The following is a 16,127-nucleotide window of genomic DNA, read 5'->3' as shown; positions in this document are numbered from 1 at the left end:
TTATATTTACTATTCTATATTTTTTTAAGATTTAGCTAATATAGGAGTAGTAAATAATTTTAAATATTTTTTTAATAAATACAAAACAAATGAATTAAAATTCTAAATTTTTGTATTTTTAATAAAAAATCGTACTCGTTAACACAAGAAAGAACCGAGAGAATCTGTTAAACTCGAAAAATATTATAAACTGATTAAACTCAACAAAAGAAGAAGGTCGATGCCATGCTTTTGCATCTTCTCTGTGTGAACGCCACTGTTCAATACTTCGCGTGTTTTGGTGTTGGTTCTTGTTGAAAGGAATTCTTCACTTCTCTCCTTTGATCCGTTTTCTCCTTTTTTCTGTTCTATTTTTTTCCTTTTTTATTCTTTTTCCTATTTTGGTCCGTTGTTATCTTACTCGTTGTAGCTAATACCCTATTTTATCATGGTTCTGAAAATCGGATCGAACCGGCCAATCAAACTGGTTCAACCAGGACCCGACAATAAAAACGGTCCAGTCCACTATTTATAACTGCGAGAGAGAAAATTGCTTGAAAACTGTTGAACCAGTCGATTGGACCGGATCGGTAGCTGACCGGTTCGAATAAAACGACATCGTTTTGTTTATTTGGAAAAAAAAAACAAGCAGAACCATTCATGAACCAAACCCCCCTCTCTTTCTTCCCCCAATCATTTGTGCACTCCCTAGAGACCTCTAAAGCAAAGCAAAACCCTAGCCCTTCATCGCCGCCGCCGTCCCCAGGTCCTCAGCGCTGCCGTTGCTTCCTCTTTCCCGTGTCGTTTTCATCTTCCTCTTCCCCAGGTAGCTCGGCACGTCGTTTTCATCTTCGCTGGCTTCTCGGCACGGAATCCAGGTTAGTGGCCCTGCTTTCATTCTTCGCCTCCGCTTCTTCCTTTTAATTTCTAAATGTTCGGTCTTCTTCTTCGTTTGAAGTTCTGAAATTGTTGTTCAATTTTTGTTCCATTTTTCTTGTAATGTTTTGTAAATTGTAATTGCCTGCTGCTGATGGATCTGTATTGTATTTGCTGGTTGCTAACGACTGTCAAATTTTTTTCAAATTTATTGATGGCTTGATGGCTCTGTTAGTCTGTTGCTTTCAATTCTTTGCTCTGTTACTGATGGCTCTATGACTCGATGACTCTGTTAGTTGATGATGGCTCTTAATTTTTTTGTTCAAATTTACTGATGGCTTTGTTTGTAGTTGCTGGTTTTGCTTTAGTGTTTTGGAATGTTTTATAATGTGCTAATGTTTGTAATTGCTGGTTTTGTTTGTAATTGATGGGTGAAGGTTTAGTGTTTTGTGATTATTGGTTAATGTTTTGGTTTAGTGTTCTCTCTTTTTCAGATTTTTCTTCAGACTGTATTTTTGCATGTTGCTAAATTGGTAATCAATAAATTTGTCTTTTTGCTCTAAATCGGAACTTTACTAAGATTTGTTAAATTTGTTGCTGTAACTTGAATTTGTTGCTGACCAGTCACAGAATCAAAACAGAATGCTCAGTCAGTGCTTGATTGATTGGCTTTGCTCACTGATTATATTTGATGTAATGCTTTGAAAATCGAACTGGACCGACCGGTCAAACCGGTCTGACTGCGAACCAATAACTTAGGCGGTTTGATTTATTAGCAAAAACCGTTGTTCTGGAAACCGGATACAAACCGCTGAACCGGCCGGTCAAATTGCACGTTTGGCTCCCTTCTCCAACTCCTTCCTTAGTAATCAGCAAAATGCCCTAGCCTCCACCAAAGAAAGCAAACCCTAGCCTCCACCAATCTTGTCGCCGTCTGTCGGAGTGAGAGACTGCTGCTGCCGCCTCCGTCGCACTCAAGAACTTCCGTCTTCGTGCTATCGGCGTTCGTTACTTCGCTCTCACCATCCCCTGTTCGCTCTCCATCCCCTTTTCGCTCTCATCAGTCGCCTGTTCGCCGTCGTCCGTTGCGCTCAACCGCTCTCCGTCGTCCGTCGAAGGTCAATGCTCACTGCTAGTGCTTGTTCTTCGTGTTTTTTTTATTGTCTGTTCAGAAACCAAACCCTCTTCATGCCTGTTCTTCGATGGTTAGTGATCGTCGTTTTTTAATACTCACTGTTGGTGTTTTGTTTTTCATTGATTGATGATTATTGATTAAGTGATGTGTTGCTGTTTTGTTTTTTTACTTTGTGCTCGAGTTAATTGGATGCTCTGTCAGTGCTTAGTGCTTGTTCTTGGTTGATTGGCTTTGCTCACTACTCTGGCTTGTTCTAGCCTATTCTTGATTAATTAACTCTGTTACTGGCTTATTGATTGATGCTAAATTGGTACAGATAAACTGTTACTGGCTTGTTCTTGGCTTTTTTGTCTGTTGTTAAATTTTGTTAAAGTTTCTTGATTTTGTGCTCATTACCTCATTCAGTGCTTTTTTTTTTTTTGTTAATCATTGTGCTGAGCTTGTTAATCATTGGCTTATTGATTGATGCTAAATTGGTACTGATAAACTGTTACTGGCTTGTTCTTGGCTTTTTTTTATCTGTTGTTAAATTTTGTTAAAGTTTCTTGATTTTGTGCTCATTACCTCATTTAGGACTTTTTTTTTGTTGTTAATCATTGTGCTGAGCTTGTTAAAATTGGGTTAAAAACTTTGTTAATCTTTGTTAAAGCATGTTAATTTTTGTGTTAACCTTGTGAAAACTATGTTAAAAACTTGATTGGCTTTGCTCACTACTCTGGCTTGTTCTAGCCTGTTCTTGATTAATGAACTCTGTTACTGGCTTATTGATTGATGCTAAATTGGTACTGATAAACTGTTATTGGCTTGTTCTTGCTTTTTTTCTGATGTTAGATTTTATTAAAGTTTCTTGATTTTGTGCTCATTACCTCACTCGGTGCTTTTTTTTGTTGTTAATCATTGTGCTGATCCCTGATCTTGTTAAAATTGGGTTAAAATTGATAATCTTTTGGAGTTTGATGTATAATAGGTTGATTTCAAGCTGAGATTTTCTTCTAACAATGATATTGACAACTGGAATAACTTAACAATTGGACTATTCATTTTAGAGAGGAAAAGCATCTACATAATTTTCATATTTTATTGATGAGCATTTGAGCTGTTTATATTTGAAACTTGTAAAACAAATGGAATGTTTTCTATAAAAACCACGAGTAATTTAATGTTCTTCTCACAGTTAGTTTTGCTTTGATTTCATTGAATACATGCATACACCTCAAGCTTGAATATGTTTTGAGCCATAGTATTAAAATGTTTTGAAATTTCTACTTGAAACTTTATTAGGGAGCAGCTCAAAGTTAGGAGTGGAGTAGCTTGCAGCATTGAAAACCATCAGCACAATGAACTGGTGATAGAGGCAGTCATAATAATAAGTAACATGCCAGTAGACATGTTCTGTAATTTTATATTATAGCAATACACATATTCTATAATTTTTATTGTGTTGATGATTTATTGATTGTTTTTTATTGTGTTGATGAGAGTTGTTCTATAATTTATTTATTATTTTATTTTAAAACGGTTTTTCCGATTGAATTACGGTTGGACCAGTGAACCAGTGAGTAAAACGGTTCGATGACCGGTCCGGTTCTCAGAACCTTGATTTGATGATAAATTTTTTAAATTGATAACTTTTAAATATTAAATTTGCACTGCCTATGTTACTGATTCACTGTTCTTTCAGTGCTTTTTGTTGTTAATCATTGTGATGAGCTTTGTTAAAATTTGCACTGCCTATATTACTGATTCACTATTCCTTCAGTGTTTTTGTTGTTGTTAATCATTGTGATGAGCTTTGTTAAAATTTGCACTGCCTATGTTACTGATTCACGGATTCATCCCTCTTGTCATCATCATCGGCATGAACTCCGAACCAAAATCCCAACTCTTTGGATAAAATTGTAACGAAAGCTGATTGGGACTTTTTCTTCTACTTAAGGTATGAATTAGAATGATGAGGCCAAGTTGTGAATGCACAAGTGTCAACGGACTATAATATATATTGAGTTTGTGACATTAGAAGGGTGTAATAATAACAATAATGGAGTCATGTTATTTGAATATTGAGGTTTAACATTTAAACTTTCAGCTTCTCAGCCCTGTTTGATTCTTCTTCTCAGGCAATTGAATCGAATCAACCTGGCCTTCCTTTTCTTTTTCTTTTAGTTGATTCTTAATTTTTCTAATATATGTAGCTTTCTGACTCAAGTGGATCAGATTATGTAGTTTTCTTGATTTGGGATATTTTCGGAGACGCATTAGAAGAGTTATTTTATTATTATGTTTGCTATAAAAATATTCACATGTTGTGTATGCTTGTTATTGTTTCGGTGTTTACATTTTCTTTCCAAGTCACTTGCTATGGTTGTTCTTTGAGTTAAGACTTTGTATGTGTGTGAGAACATGTGATAATGTTGAATGCTGTTGCATCTAATAGGAGTTCTTGGAGTACCCTCATCTTTGGTCCTTTGTAATTTATTTATTATTTTATTTTAAAACGGTTTTCCGGTTGAATCACCGGCTGGACCGGTTGAACCAATGAACCAGTGACTAAAGCGGTTTGATGACCGGTCCGGTTTTCAAAACATTGTATTTTACCATTAATTATCCCCATTCATTTTCCCCTTTGTTCCATTTTTCAACTGGGTACCTGCCCTACAGGTGTTTGATGAATTTACTCAGTGAAACATAAAAAGAGAGAGATTATACTGTATGTTCGAATAACTCTTAAACTTCTGTTGGGTAATCAGAGTTGGGATTGGAATTGCCATTGCCATGGATCCTTCTATTATGAAGCTCCTCGAAGATGACGAGGTTTTCCCCCCCCTTTTTCCTATGGTTTTCTTTTGTTATTTATTTGTTTGGGGTGTTACTGAACCACTATGTTTGAATGTGTACTTCAGGATGAAACAATGCATTCAGGGGTGGATGTTGAAGCCTTCCAAGCTGCACTAAACAGAGACATAGGAGGATCTGCTTCCACTTCTGGTTCAGACCCAGGTACCCCAACTATGCTTTTTAATTCCTAATGTTTTTCTGAGTTGAAATAGTTAAATTCTCTCTGGTTTGTTTGTTTTTGGTCGCTTGTTATGCCATTTGAATACACGGCTGCATAAACAGTGTTTAGACTTTAGATTATTGTTTATGAGCTTGTTTGGTCGAGATTTGGTCAGATTGCAATCAAAATAATTGATTTTGAAAGAGTTGTTTTATGATTGGGGATGGTGTTAGAAAAGTGAGTTTGGATTAATTATTCTGAGCGATAAAAGGAAAATCTATTATACGGATATAAATGTTTGACTATACTCTAGTGTTCATAAATGGGAAGGAACTACACAAATCCTTTAAAATCTGGCTGTAATGTAAGTGCTGTAATTTATCTAAGGGACAATGTACCCCCTAGCCAAAATGATTATTATATATTTTATCAGGTATTTTTCCTCAAGGTGTTCTTTCTGATTTTTGGTATCTAGAAACAATAGTAGAGGCACCACATTTAAAAGATCTCTTGAAGCAGAGATCAAGGAATGCAGTTGAACAAACTAAAAAGTTTCATCAACACAGTGGTAGAGGACAACATCTTTGAGAACTTAGATGATCTTACTTATTTAGTAGAATACAATCAAATAAATGTAGCACAATGACCTCTAACTTTAAGTATCAAATTTGACCAGTAGAGGTTACAAAGCTTTGGTTGATATTTTCGCAAATGAAATATATTTTTCTAAATGAATTTCTGTACTAATATCAAATTATCCTGATGTATTTTCTACAGCATAATATCTGTGTTTTCAGATGTTAGTTTTCTTGTTTGTTTTTATTTTCCTTCTAATTGATTGTTGAGTCGTGTGATTTTTTATATTTGCTTGGTAATTTATGAATTGCACATGCTTTGTGCTTCTATACTCTCTGCAGTTTTGTCTCAAGGAAGCAACAATACATTGACTCAGTCAATGCCACATTGGCCAACTCCTAGCCATGAAAACCAAACCCAAGTTCAAAATCAAGAGCCTGAAACTGCACAGCAACGAGAGCAGCCTTCATCTGAGGTGGAGCAAAAGCAACATGGATCTCTTGCTGAACAAGTACAGCATGTTGCTTCCCAGGACGTAAATAATCCTCCTTTACCACAGCATGTTGCTTCCTTGGACGTAAATAATCCTCCTCTACCACAGCATGTTGGTTCTCAGAGTGTAAATAATCCTCCTTTGCCACAGCATGTTGGTTCCCAGAATGTAAATAATCCTCCTTTGCCACAGCATGTTGCTTCTCAGAATGTAAGTAATCCTGCTTTATCACAAAAGCAGACTCAAGATGAAGGTCATCAACCACAGCCTGTACAAGCTTCTCTTCAAAATTCTCAGACAGTTGGAATTCAAAATTTGGGAAAAGATCCTGCTCCTAATAATGAGGTAGCCAAAACACTTAATCCCAGCAGCGAATCTCAGCAGTATGCAAAGTTGCAGCAAATAAGTAATCAACAGGCTACAGTCAATGAGCAGCCAGGAGGCCAAATTAATCGTCAAAAACAGGTACCATTTGGCATGTTGCTACCTATCTTGATACCTCAACTTCCCAAAGACCGAGCCATGCAACTTCAAACTCTATTTAGTAAATTGAAGGTGGGTTTCTCAAAATAATCTCACTACCTGGTCCTTTGGTAGTGGGAACCTTGTCTCTTTTCTTTGCTAAAGTCAGTTTTGTATTGATAGGATATGATCAACTTAGGAATAGATATCCCATGCTACTCACTTTCTGTTTTGTGAATTTATTGTTTGTGTTATAGAAAGACGAAATAGCAAAAGACAGTTTTGTACGGCTTATGAAAGGTATTGTAGGGGACCAGATGCTTAAATTAGCATGGTCAAAAGTACAAGCTCAGCTACAAGCACAGGTAGGTTGAGAACAAGTTTAATATATATATATCAACATCATGCTAAGATTCATTCTTCTTTTCTACTGTTATAGACGAGACCCAACCAAGGACCTGTGGGGCAGCAGCAACCTGTTCGGATGCCCACTGTTGGCTTAGGTGCAAGACAATTAAATGATCCCCATGCTTTAGCTCAGCTTCATCAGAGAAGTATGAATGCAGCTGCAGACCAATCTCGTATGACTTCTTCAGCTGTCCAAACTATGGAGAACAATGCTAGAAAATCTCAGGAATTGGATGCTAGAATGGAAACTCAGGATTTGCAACCGAGCCAATTGTCATCTTCCAATTCCATCACTGTTAGTCAGGAAGCAGAAAGATTATCTGTTCACGTACACGGGCTTAATAAGCAGCCGCAGCCTCAGCATCTACATTTCCCATCAGCATATGGCAGTAGTGGTGGTAATTATAGGCCTTTTTCAGGGCCAGCTAGTAGTTCTGCTTCATCTATCAGACCACCACCACATGTGTCACATATGAGTCAAATTCCACATCAAAGCACTGGTCCCAATCACTTAGGTGGGGCAACACACGGCTTCATTGGTATGCCAAAACTTGAACAGCAGAACTCTTTGAATGATCCCAAGAGTCTGCCGGGTGGCTCTGTTGCTCTATTAAACAATTCGGCATCCCAGCAAACTCCAAATGCATGGCAACCACCATCAAACAAAGATCAAAATTCAGGCTTCTTGTCATCTGGTTCTTATGTCAAAAAGGAACCTAGCGACATGCCTACTGAGCAGCAACATAGGCAGAATATTTCTAAAATCCATGGACTGCCATCGGCTAATTTTGCACAAATCGAACAGGCAAGTGCCAATCAAGGAACTATGAAGGATGAGTTCTCAAGGGGCCTTCCAGTATCCACAAGTATGGCACCTACATCTACTGGCTTGACATCACTCAATTCTGCTTCTCCTTCTGGAATGGCCCAACTAGATCCTAGTGTCTCAGTAAGTTTGCAAGTGATATATTTGATCTTGTCTAATATAGTGGCTAAAGTATTGTGGATCAAATATTGTCCAAATGTGATTGTCTTGATACATGGTATGCACCTGTCGTACAGTACCGATGTTTATATTAGATGTATATATACAAAATATTTGTTCTTTTATAGATGCATATTCAAGAGTTAAATTGTCTATAGCTTATGATTTATTTTCTGTCCTTATAACTTTATGAATCTTGTAATTCAGTTTTAAGAAACAAGCATTTTTTTTTATTTCTCCTTCCTCTTTTATTTTTTTATTTTCTGTCCTTTCTGTTTTTTGTTTTTGGTGGCATAGACCACAATGCTTTTAGTTTGGATTAGTATGCTGCAAACTTTGTTATTTTCATTAATTCCGTGCTAGGAGTAGTGCTTTGAAACATTTTGATTATTTTACCCTATGCATTTATTGAGATGCCTCTCATGCTATTTATGTATTTAAGTTGCAGTGAAGAATAACAAGCATTTATTGAGATGCCTCTCATGCTATTTACCCAGGTGCCATCAAACACTTCTGGAATTACCGTGAGGGCACCTGTGAAAAAGCCTTCTGTTGGCCAGAAGAAACCACTTGAAGCACTTGGTTCCTCACCTCCTCCTCCTCCAAGGTGATCTGTCTTATTTGGCTGCAACATGCTTCACTCTTGGAGTTGTTCTTTCTTTTCTAAGTTCTAACTCATTTTGATGCATGCATCTTGTGCTCATATCCTCCAGTAAGAAGCAAAAGGGATCTGGGGGATCCGTTGAACAAAGCATTGACCAGCTTAATGATGTCACTGCTGTTAGTGGAGTCGATTTGAGGGTAAAATTCTCTGTTATGTTGAACTAAGCTTTATAGCTCAATAATAAGGGATGTCTACTCTCATTTCAAAATCTAAGGCCATTTTTTGCATCTTTTACAGGAAGAGGAAGAGCAGTTATTTTCAGGCCCCAAGGAGGACAGTCGGGTTTTAGAAGCAACTCGAAGAGCTGTGCAAGAAGAGGAGGAAAGGCTGATTTTGCAGAAAATTCCACTCCAGAAAAAAATGTTTGAGATTAGTAAGTGTCTTTTTCATATGTTATCTCCATATATTTTAATTTTTCCTTTTGAGCTTATCTGGATACAAACTAGCCACACCAGGCCTTACAGACAGTTGTTTTGTGTTATTACTGTCAGTGTTTAAGTATGGCTTGAAGGGTGTGAGCAATGATGTGGAGAGATGCTTGTCACTGGTGAGATTCAACCAAGATTTCAATTTTCATAACAGTAGGTTTGCATGTAATCTTACTTATTCAAACTATGTTTTCAGTGTGTGGAGGAAAGAATGCGTGGACTGATAAGTAACCTGATTAGAATGTCAAAACAGGTTAGTTGTTCTCTACCTGCTTGCAGGAATATTCTCTCATAATTCAATAGAATTTCTTACTTTCAAGAATTTTCCTACTAGCGGGTTGATTTTGAGAAGACAAGACATTGGACTGTTGTCACCTCAGATGTTCAGCAGCAAATCATGACAATAAATAGGAAAGTAAGAGAGGAGTGGGAGAAAAGACAGGCAGAAGCAGAGAAGCTTCGGAAACAAAATGACGTGAGTATTTTGCACTTATCAGCATTTGAAACCTGTGCCTATTTCTTAATTTCAGTCCATTTTAAAATATAGGTTGATGGTAATGCTGGAGCTGATGGTGACAAGGACAAGGACGAGGGTCGTAATAAATCATCAAAGGTTTTTTTTTTATCCCATTCTTATATTTCTCCATTATTTACATGGAAACTCTTTTCATTAATATTTAGTAAGCTGCAGGTGAACAAGGAAGAGGATGACAAGATGAGGACAAATGCAGCAAATGTTGCTGCCCGTGCTGCTGTTGGGGGAGACGACATGCTCTCAAAATGGCAACTTATGGCCGAGCAAGCCAGGCAGAAACGTGAAGGCATGAGGGACACATCATCTGGTTCTCAACCAGCTAAAGATGTAAGTTGCAAATCTTCAGCATCTGGAAAAAGTACCAAGGATAATCACGAAGGGGATAAAAAAGGTTCTACTAATTTTGTAACTTCAGGTGAGTTTTCTTTTAAGCTGTTTCTTTCGGTCACTTCAGTTGTCAAATAATTCAACCTCTAGATGGATGTAAACTTTATATCTATAGTATTCAGTATTCACCAAACTGACATCCATAAAACTATATCTTAAGTTGTGGATGAAAATGCGGCTTTGTTGTTGGATTGAACTCTAATAGAATTATATTATCTTGCATGGAATGTGATAACTAATCTTGTTTGATAGTCCATTAATTTTGTGGTTGAAATTGTTGTAACAAACATTATTGTTGTTTGATTGTTTGTCCTACATTATTTTTAAATAATTCTGTTTTCGCTCTATTGACTCTTCCAAACAGGGGCTATCAGAAAACATGGGAGAAATAATTCCCTTGTGACTCAAACTAAGATTGCCCGAAGCATCTCTGTCAAGGATGTAATTGCTGTGCTCGAAATAGAGCCACAGATGTCGAAATCGTCGCTCATTCATTGCTTGTACGAGAAGATTCATTCTGATGCTCAACCTGAGTGAAGTAGAATTACAGACTTGAATTTTTACCACTGATTTTCTTATCATGCTTACCAGCAAAAATCAAAAGTTCTCCTCAAACATGTGTATTATTAACTGAGTTCAATCCATATAGCCAGGATAGTTTACCAGTTAATTTTGATTTTCTCTTATTTAATTTTGCATATTTATCAGTGCTAATTTGGATTTTAGAGCAGTTAAACATAAGTTTGGCATCCATCCTCTTGGCATGGTCTCTGGGAAAAGAATGTTAAAAGAAAAATATATTTTGGTTTGGAGTTATAGTATTTTGATATATGAAGTAATTTATGTGTGTTTATTTTAAAAATGAGTTTGTCAATATCTATCCTTAATATATAAAACTAGATGAATAAGTTTATTCACATTATTTTTAAGACATCTGCAACATCGCTTATTTGACAAAATTTTAAAATCAACCACTCAATTTTTGCCAAATTAACTATTATTTTTAAATCAGCAAAAAAAATAAAATATACAAAAAAATATACAAATAATAAAAATATATGTAAATTAGGCTACAAAATTATCAACGATAATAATTAGTAATTAATAGTGTCTAACCAAATTTGTAAACTATAAGAATCTATATCCTATATTTATTTTATTTTACTATTATAAACAATACAATAAATTTATAATTCTAATAATTAATTTATTAATTTTTATAAATAATTTATTAAATGTGATAAACATCCATATTACAAATGTCTTAATAATCTATTAATCATAATAAATTTTACGTTACAAATATTTAAATTTCATACTATTTGAACTACTTATATAAATCTTTTATCATTATTTCTTTAAATAACATCAAATTTAATACAAAAAATTATTTTTGCACTTCACAACATCTCAAATTAGTTTAACATAATAAAAATTAGTTATAATTAATATTATTTTAAGTCTTATTATTTAATTTAGTTGGACTTGAATCATTAAAAAAATTTAAGTGTGTAGTATTATGCTACTTATTTTAACTAATTTCGAATTCGTTATCGCCACACATTGTACCAGAATATATTAATACACTAGTTATAGTAAAAACAATATCATTAATGAAAACAACATCAAAGTGAAAATAAATAAATAAATAAATAAAAATGTATGATTATTAGAAGGGGGAAGACAAAGGCAAAGCATAAAGTTGAAAAAAACCGCAGAATGTGCTTTTCTCTGCTCATCAAATTATCCTTTTCCTCTCTTCCTTCACCGCTTTTCTTCCTTTCTTCTTCTTCTTCTTCTTCCAAACATTCTCTCTCTAATCACACTTTCTTATTCTAATCCCTATTCTTAACCTCTTACTTCTCCATTATCATCGATCAAAATTCAGCGTAAACTTGTTCGTTTGTTAGTTAGTTAGTTATGGAGCTTGTAACTGCAAGCGATCTTTTTGTAACTGATTCCTTAGCGCTGCTTCTCTCTCTTCTTGTTGCCAAGCTTGTTTCCATGGCCATGGCTTCTGATCCTAACACTCGCAATTCACATCATCAACAACAACAAGAAACCCTTGTGACTCTGCAGCAGGAACGGTTAACGGTTCGCAAGCCTCATAGTGAGAGAAAGGTGGAGTTTCTGAGTCCAATTCAGATTTCGACGAATGTCGAAACAGCTCGGAACAGGGAAGAAGAGTCTAAGATTGAAAGTGAGTCCAGAGTTGTTGATTTTGACGTTGAAGCCTTATAAACCATTGCTGAGTTGAGCGAGGAACACGTGGCGTTGGCGGAGGCGGCAGAAGTAGAAGAAGGAGAGGTCATTGAGACCAATGGAGACAGTGAAGAATTTGATCCTCGTGAAGCAGTTGAGGATTCTATGGAACAGAGGAAAACAGAACCAGTGGAGGATTTTGAAGAACAGAAAGAAACAGAACCTGTGAAAGATTCTGAAGAGCAAATAGAAACAGAGGATTGTGAGGAGCAGAGAGAAGAAGAATGCTTGCAAGTTTGTGAAGAACAGAGAGAAACAGAGTGTTGTGAAGAACAGAAAGATTGTTCCGAAGATTGTGAGATTATGCAGCAGTGATGTGTGACTAGAGAATTAGAGAATAGAGAATCAAAGAGTAGAGAGAAAATGTAATTGATTCTTGTTATCACTTTTAGTAACCAAGAGTGTTATATATATAGATACATCAGAGGGTTATATTACAAGAACTAAGTTCAAGAAAGGTGAGGCCCTAACTACTCCTTGATTGCATCAGTTTTAGGCCCTATATTATTGGTACTCTTCACAAAGATTGTGAAGAACAGAGGAAAACAGAGGGAATCACGGTCGAACCGTTCGATGATGATGATGGTTGGGAAGGGATTGAAAGGAGTGAATTGGAGAAGGAGTTCATATCGGCTTCCGAATTCGTGGTTGGTGGAGGTGGTAATGGTTTAGGAAGGGATGTGCTAATGGAGTTGTATGGTCTTCACAAAGTTGCAACAGAGGGTCCTTGTCATGAACCTCAACCAATGCCTCTCAAGCTCAATGCACGTGCAAAGTGGTATCAATTTTAATTTAATAAAATACTTTCTCCCCAACTATTGCGCTTGTTTGGAATGTACGAGTGTTTGGTTGGTTTGTTAGTTAGATTTGCCTAACTTGCATTGCCTTGCTTTTTTTGGTTACTCCATGTGGGATGATTTTGTTTTGCTTTTAATTAGAATTGCATTTGCAAAGTGTATACTGTCCTTCTCTAAAATGGATCATTTCATAAATGTGTTGGCTTTATTTAGATGGGGATCTAAGCAATTTTTAGAAGTTTACATGACACCTTCATCCACTATTATTTTTGAATAAGCGCATTAGCACTTGATTCAAGAAGTGACATAATAAGGTTATAGGTTGGAATCCGTGGGTGAGGTTAGAAAATGTTATTGGCTTAATCATAGCTGCTTAACTTAGTAGAATGTCCCCCTTAAAATTTCTTTAGGTACAATCTCCTTTAGCCTTTTAAGGGTTAAGTAGTGCTGTTGTAAGAAAGTAATCAACTGGGGGAGTGAACCAAAATTGGGCAATTTATAAGGGAATATCTAAAAGTGACTCCTAGATTATACAAGAGAAAATAAAGTTGTTTCACAGGATTTGGCTCGTTCGAGAATAAAGTGCAGCTCCTGAACCCCAGTTTTAGATTATATGAGTAGTTATGAATGTAGTTTTTTTTTTTTATCTTATTAAATCAGAAAACTCTTGATTTTCTCATCCATGATTCAAATAGTATAATTTATCTCTAGAGCACACCATGAATTTAGCGGAGCCAAATCCATGTTTAGAGCACTCAAGCCGGGCGAATGAACATAAACTGAACACGTAAAAGGCCGTGCTGTACAAGTTACACGGCGTAGCTTGATTGCTAGTTATAATAACAGGGTTGAGAGCTGCTTTGTATGAGTAATCGAAAGTAGTGATTACATTGTGCAAGGAATGCTTGGCAAAAGCTGGGAAACATGACTCCGGATGCTGCAATGGAGAAGTATATCAGCGTTCTTTCGGATAAAGCTATCAGGTGGATCAAAGATACTTCGGATGTGAGTTTGTGACTTTGTGCTGTTAAAGCAAATTTTTCTTAAGAGTTATCTTTAGTGAAGTGACATCATGAACAATAGAGAACTTGATGCTAACTATTTATAACAGGGAACGATTGAACTTGAACCAAAAGGGTCAGAGGTTTTTTGAGTTTGATGTTCCTGAATCGAGCACATCTTTGTCTCATCCACAAATGACCATAAATGAAAGGTACTCAATAGTATACAGTCCATTTATACAGTGTCAACAAAAGATGCTTAATTTCTAAATACTTTGGTTATCACACTAACATCCAATCAAGTGGTGCCACCTAAACAAAAATGGTTTCTTTTGAGGTAGCAGAAGTCAGATGTTTTTGTCTATATGGTTGCATTCGATTGGATTTCATACCAATGTAGAAGAGTTTTTTAAAGAAGTCTTGAAATGAAAAAGGAAAAAGAAAGCTCAAATTGATCCTCGAAAGATATGAGATGTCAAATTAGTTCTACACTTTCGGATTGAGTTAGTCCTTCTTTGATAAAATAACCATCAATTTACGATCAAAATCATGTTCGGTTATAAGTTGGAGAAAGAGAACTAGATGTTTATTGTAAACATTGATGAACTAAATTGATGGCCAAATCTTAGGAGGACTATATTACTATTGTCTATACCTCTAATTAGAGTATGTGTTATTACAGGGAACTTGAACAAGAATCTGGTGCCCAAGATCATAGCATACCTGCAGACACAGAGAAGAACAATGTAAGTTTGTAAAATCATTAGATATTAACTTATTTCGAAAGATATTATTTAATGATTGAATCCTAATTAAGATCCCTGGTGTTGTTGTTCAGTCTTAATAAGTAGCTAAGCTAAGAGATTGCACTATAGAAAAGCATGCTATGAAATTGTTATAAAGAACTTTAACATTGGGAAACATATCATTAAATCTTGTAAATTTGGGATTGTTCTCTAGAGCAATCATTCTACCTTTGTTTGATTTAGTTATATCAGTTTCCAACTCTTCTAACATTCCTTGATATGAAATTATGTGACACTCGGTATCTTTGTATTTTATAAAATGTATTTTATAAACATAACCTTGGGAAAAATCAAAGTTATCCAATGAAAATTTATATCTATTGGACTACTAACGCTCTCAATCTTCATAACTAAATTAAAAACATCAACATAAGACAAAGCAGTTATGTCTGCATTTGAAAATAAATTTGATGTTCCTGTTTAAGAATTTTCCATTCTATATCAATCATCTTTTTGCCTGATTTCATGCATGGATTTATTTTAGCAACTAGAATTCTTAAGTATATATACAAGCTAGCTTAGCATGGAAATTTTCAGGTTAAGAAATGATGGCACCTTTCTGCTCAAATCTCATGCCACATGGCATTTTCCAACATTTATCTCTGCAACACGAAGACTGATTCCAAGATTGGAAGTTTGTTTTGAAGTGATGCAAGATTCTTGGGGTGTTTGCTTTCTCATTTGTTCGTTAAGGCGTGTGCTGAAAATGAAGTATTGTTATATTGGAAGTGTTAATACACATTGTAAATAAATAAATGCATGTATATATGAATTAGTAGTATATACTATATCATCTCTGTGCTGTGGCAATTACACGTAAATAGTATGCTTCTTATTGCAACAACTAAGGTTGTCCAATTCAGTTTAATTTAATTAAGGTGCCTATTCCTATTCTACCTTTATTTCAAATTTTCATTAATTAATGTGAAATATCCAGCTTCAAAACAAGTGTTACATTTATTTTTATGATTTTCAATTTTTATGTGAAATAAAAATTACCAAAATAAGATAAAATTAATCCTATCAAATACTATTGTAATATTACTAGCGATCTTGGTACAAAATGTGCCAAATTCTGATGTATGTTTTTTTTTTCTTGCAATATGTATTGTGATACATTTTGTCGACATGTTCAAATTTCAAGATATTTATATTGAAGTGATTAACTGCCGTCTCAATGAATTTTTTTTAATTAAAATTGTTTATTGAATGTCATTTGTTAGGGTTGTCTTAAATGTTATTTTTAGGATTGCATATATATAAAAGGTTATTCTATTTTTTTATTTCTCACGATGTGAAATAATTTTTTTATAATAAGATAATTTTCATAGATTTATC

General features: G+C 35.2%; 2 protein-coding genes across 9 annotated transcripts; both read left to right on the top strand.

Annotated features, from left to right (window-relative positions):
* The first annotated feature begins 214 nt into the window (after positions 1-214).
* On the top strand, positions 215-10,785 carry LOC107622349 (transcription initiation factor TFIID subunit 4b). Of its 8 annotated transcripts, none has more exons than XM_088509858.1 (17): positions 652-857; positions 3,272-3,360; positions 3,899-3,926; positions 4,738-4,801; positions 4,891-4,987; positions 5,903-6,609; positions 6,774-6,881; positions 6,956-7,873; positions 8,407-8,516; positions 8,623-8,710; positions 8,811-8,946; positions 9,065-9,120; positions 9,198-9,254; positions 9,336-9,476; positions 9,549-9,614; positions 9,693-9,951; positions 10,288-10,785. In XM_088509858.1, exons 4-17 carry the CDS (start codon positions 4,763-4,765, stop codon positions 10,458-10,460), a joined length of 2,955 nt encoding a protein of 984 aa, XP_088365984.1. In that variant the 5' UTR covers positions 652-857; positions 3,272-3,360; positions 3,899-3,926; positions 4,738-4,762; the 3' UTR covers positions 10,461-10,785. The 8 variants fall into 8 exon arrangements, with proteins under 8 accessions (XP_088365986.1, XP_088365984.1, XP_088365996.1 ...); XM_088509898.1 differs by lacking the exon at positions 652-857 and adding an exon at positions 1,769-1,973; XM_088509893.1 differs by lacking the exon at positions 652-857 and adding an exon at positions 1,769-2,060.
* An 849-nt stretch (positions 10,786-11,634) lies between these two features.
* LOC107622351 (uncharacterized) lies at positions 11,635-15,666 on the top strand. The gene is made up of 7 exons (XM_088492399.1): positions 11,635-12,162; positions 12,280-12,419; positions 12,659-12,963; positions 13,882-13,987; positions 14,094-14,195; positions 14,666-14,729; positions 15,327-15,666. The coding sequence occupies exons 1-5, from the start codon at positions 11,844-11,846 to the stop codon at positions 14,133-14,135; spliced, it is 912 nt and encodes a 303-aa protein (XP_088348525.1). The 5' UTR covers positions 11,635-11,843; the 3' UTR covers positions 14,136-14,195; positions 14,666-14,729; positions 15,327-15,666.
* The last annotated feature ends 461 nt before the right edge of the window (positions 15,667-16,127 follow it).

Source organism: Arachis ipaensis, chromosome B10, assembly GCF_059453495.1.
Source record: "Arachis ipaensis isolate K30076 ecotype BB chromosome B10, ASM5945349v1, whole genome shotgun sequence".
Lineage (NCBI taxonomy): Eukaryota > Viridiplantae > Streptophyta > Magnoliopsida > Fabales > Fabaceae > Arachis > Arachis ipaensis.
The sequence above is the reverse complement of the archived record's forward strand: the minus strand, read 5'-3'. Positions and strand labels throughout refer to the sequence as shown.

What these genes read in the sequence shown, in the direction of transcription:
- LOC107622349 (XM_088509860.1), top strand. Translation starts at nt 640, where the DNA reads ATGAACCAAACCCCCCTCTCTTTCTTCCCCCAATCATTTGTGCACTCC. An exon ending in TGGAGAGATGCTTGTCACTG is followed by an intron (nt 9,121 to 9,197) that starts GTGAGATTCAAC and finishes CTATGTTTTCAG; the next exon opens with TGTGTGGAGGAAAGAATGCG. An exon ending in TACTAATTTTGTAACTTCAG is followed by an intron (nt 9,952 to 10,287) that starts GTGAGTTTTCTT and finishes TCTTCCAAACAG; the next exon opens with GGGCTATCAGAAAACATGGG.
- LOC107622351 (XM_088492399.1), top strand. Translation starts at nt 11,844, where the DNA reads ATGGAGCTTGTAACTGCAAGCGATCTTTTTGTAACTGATTCCTTAGCG. An exon ending in GAGAAGAAGAATGCTTGCAA is followed by an intron (nt 12,420 to 12,658) that starts GTTTGTGAAGAA and finishes AGGCCCTAACTA; the next exon opens with CTCCTTGATTGCATCAGTTT. An exon ending in CTCAATGCACGTGCAAAGTG is followed by an intron (nt 12,964 to 13,881) that starts GTATCAATTTTA and finishes ACATTGTGCAAG; the next exon opens with GAATGCTTGGCAAAAGCTGG.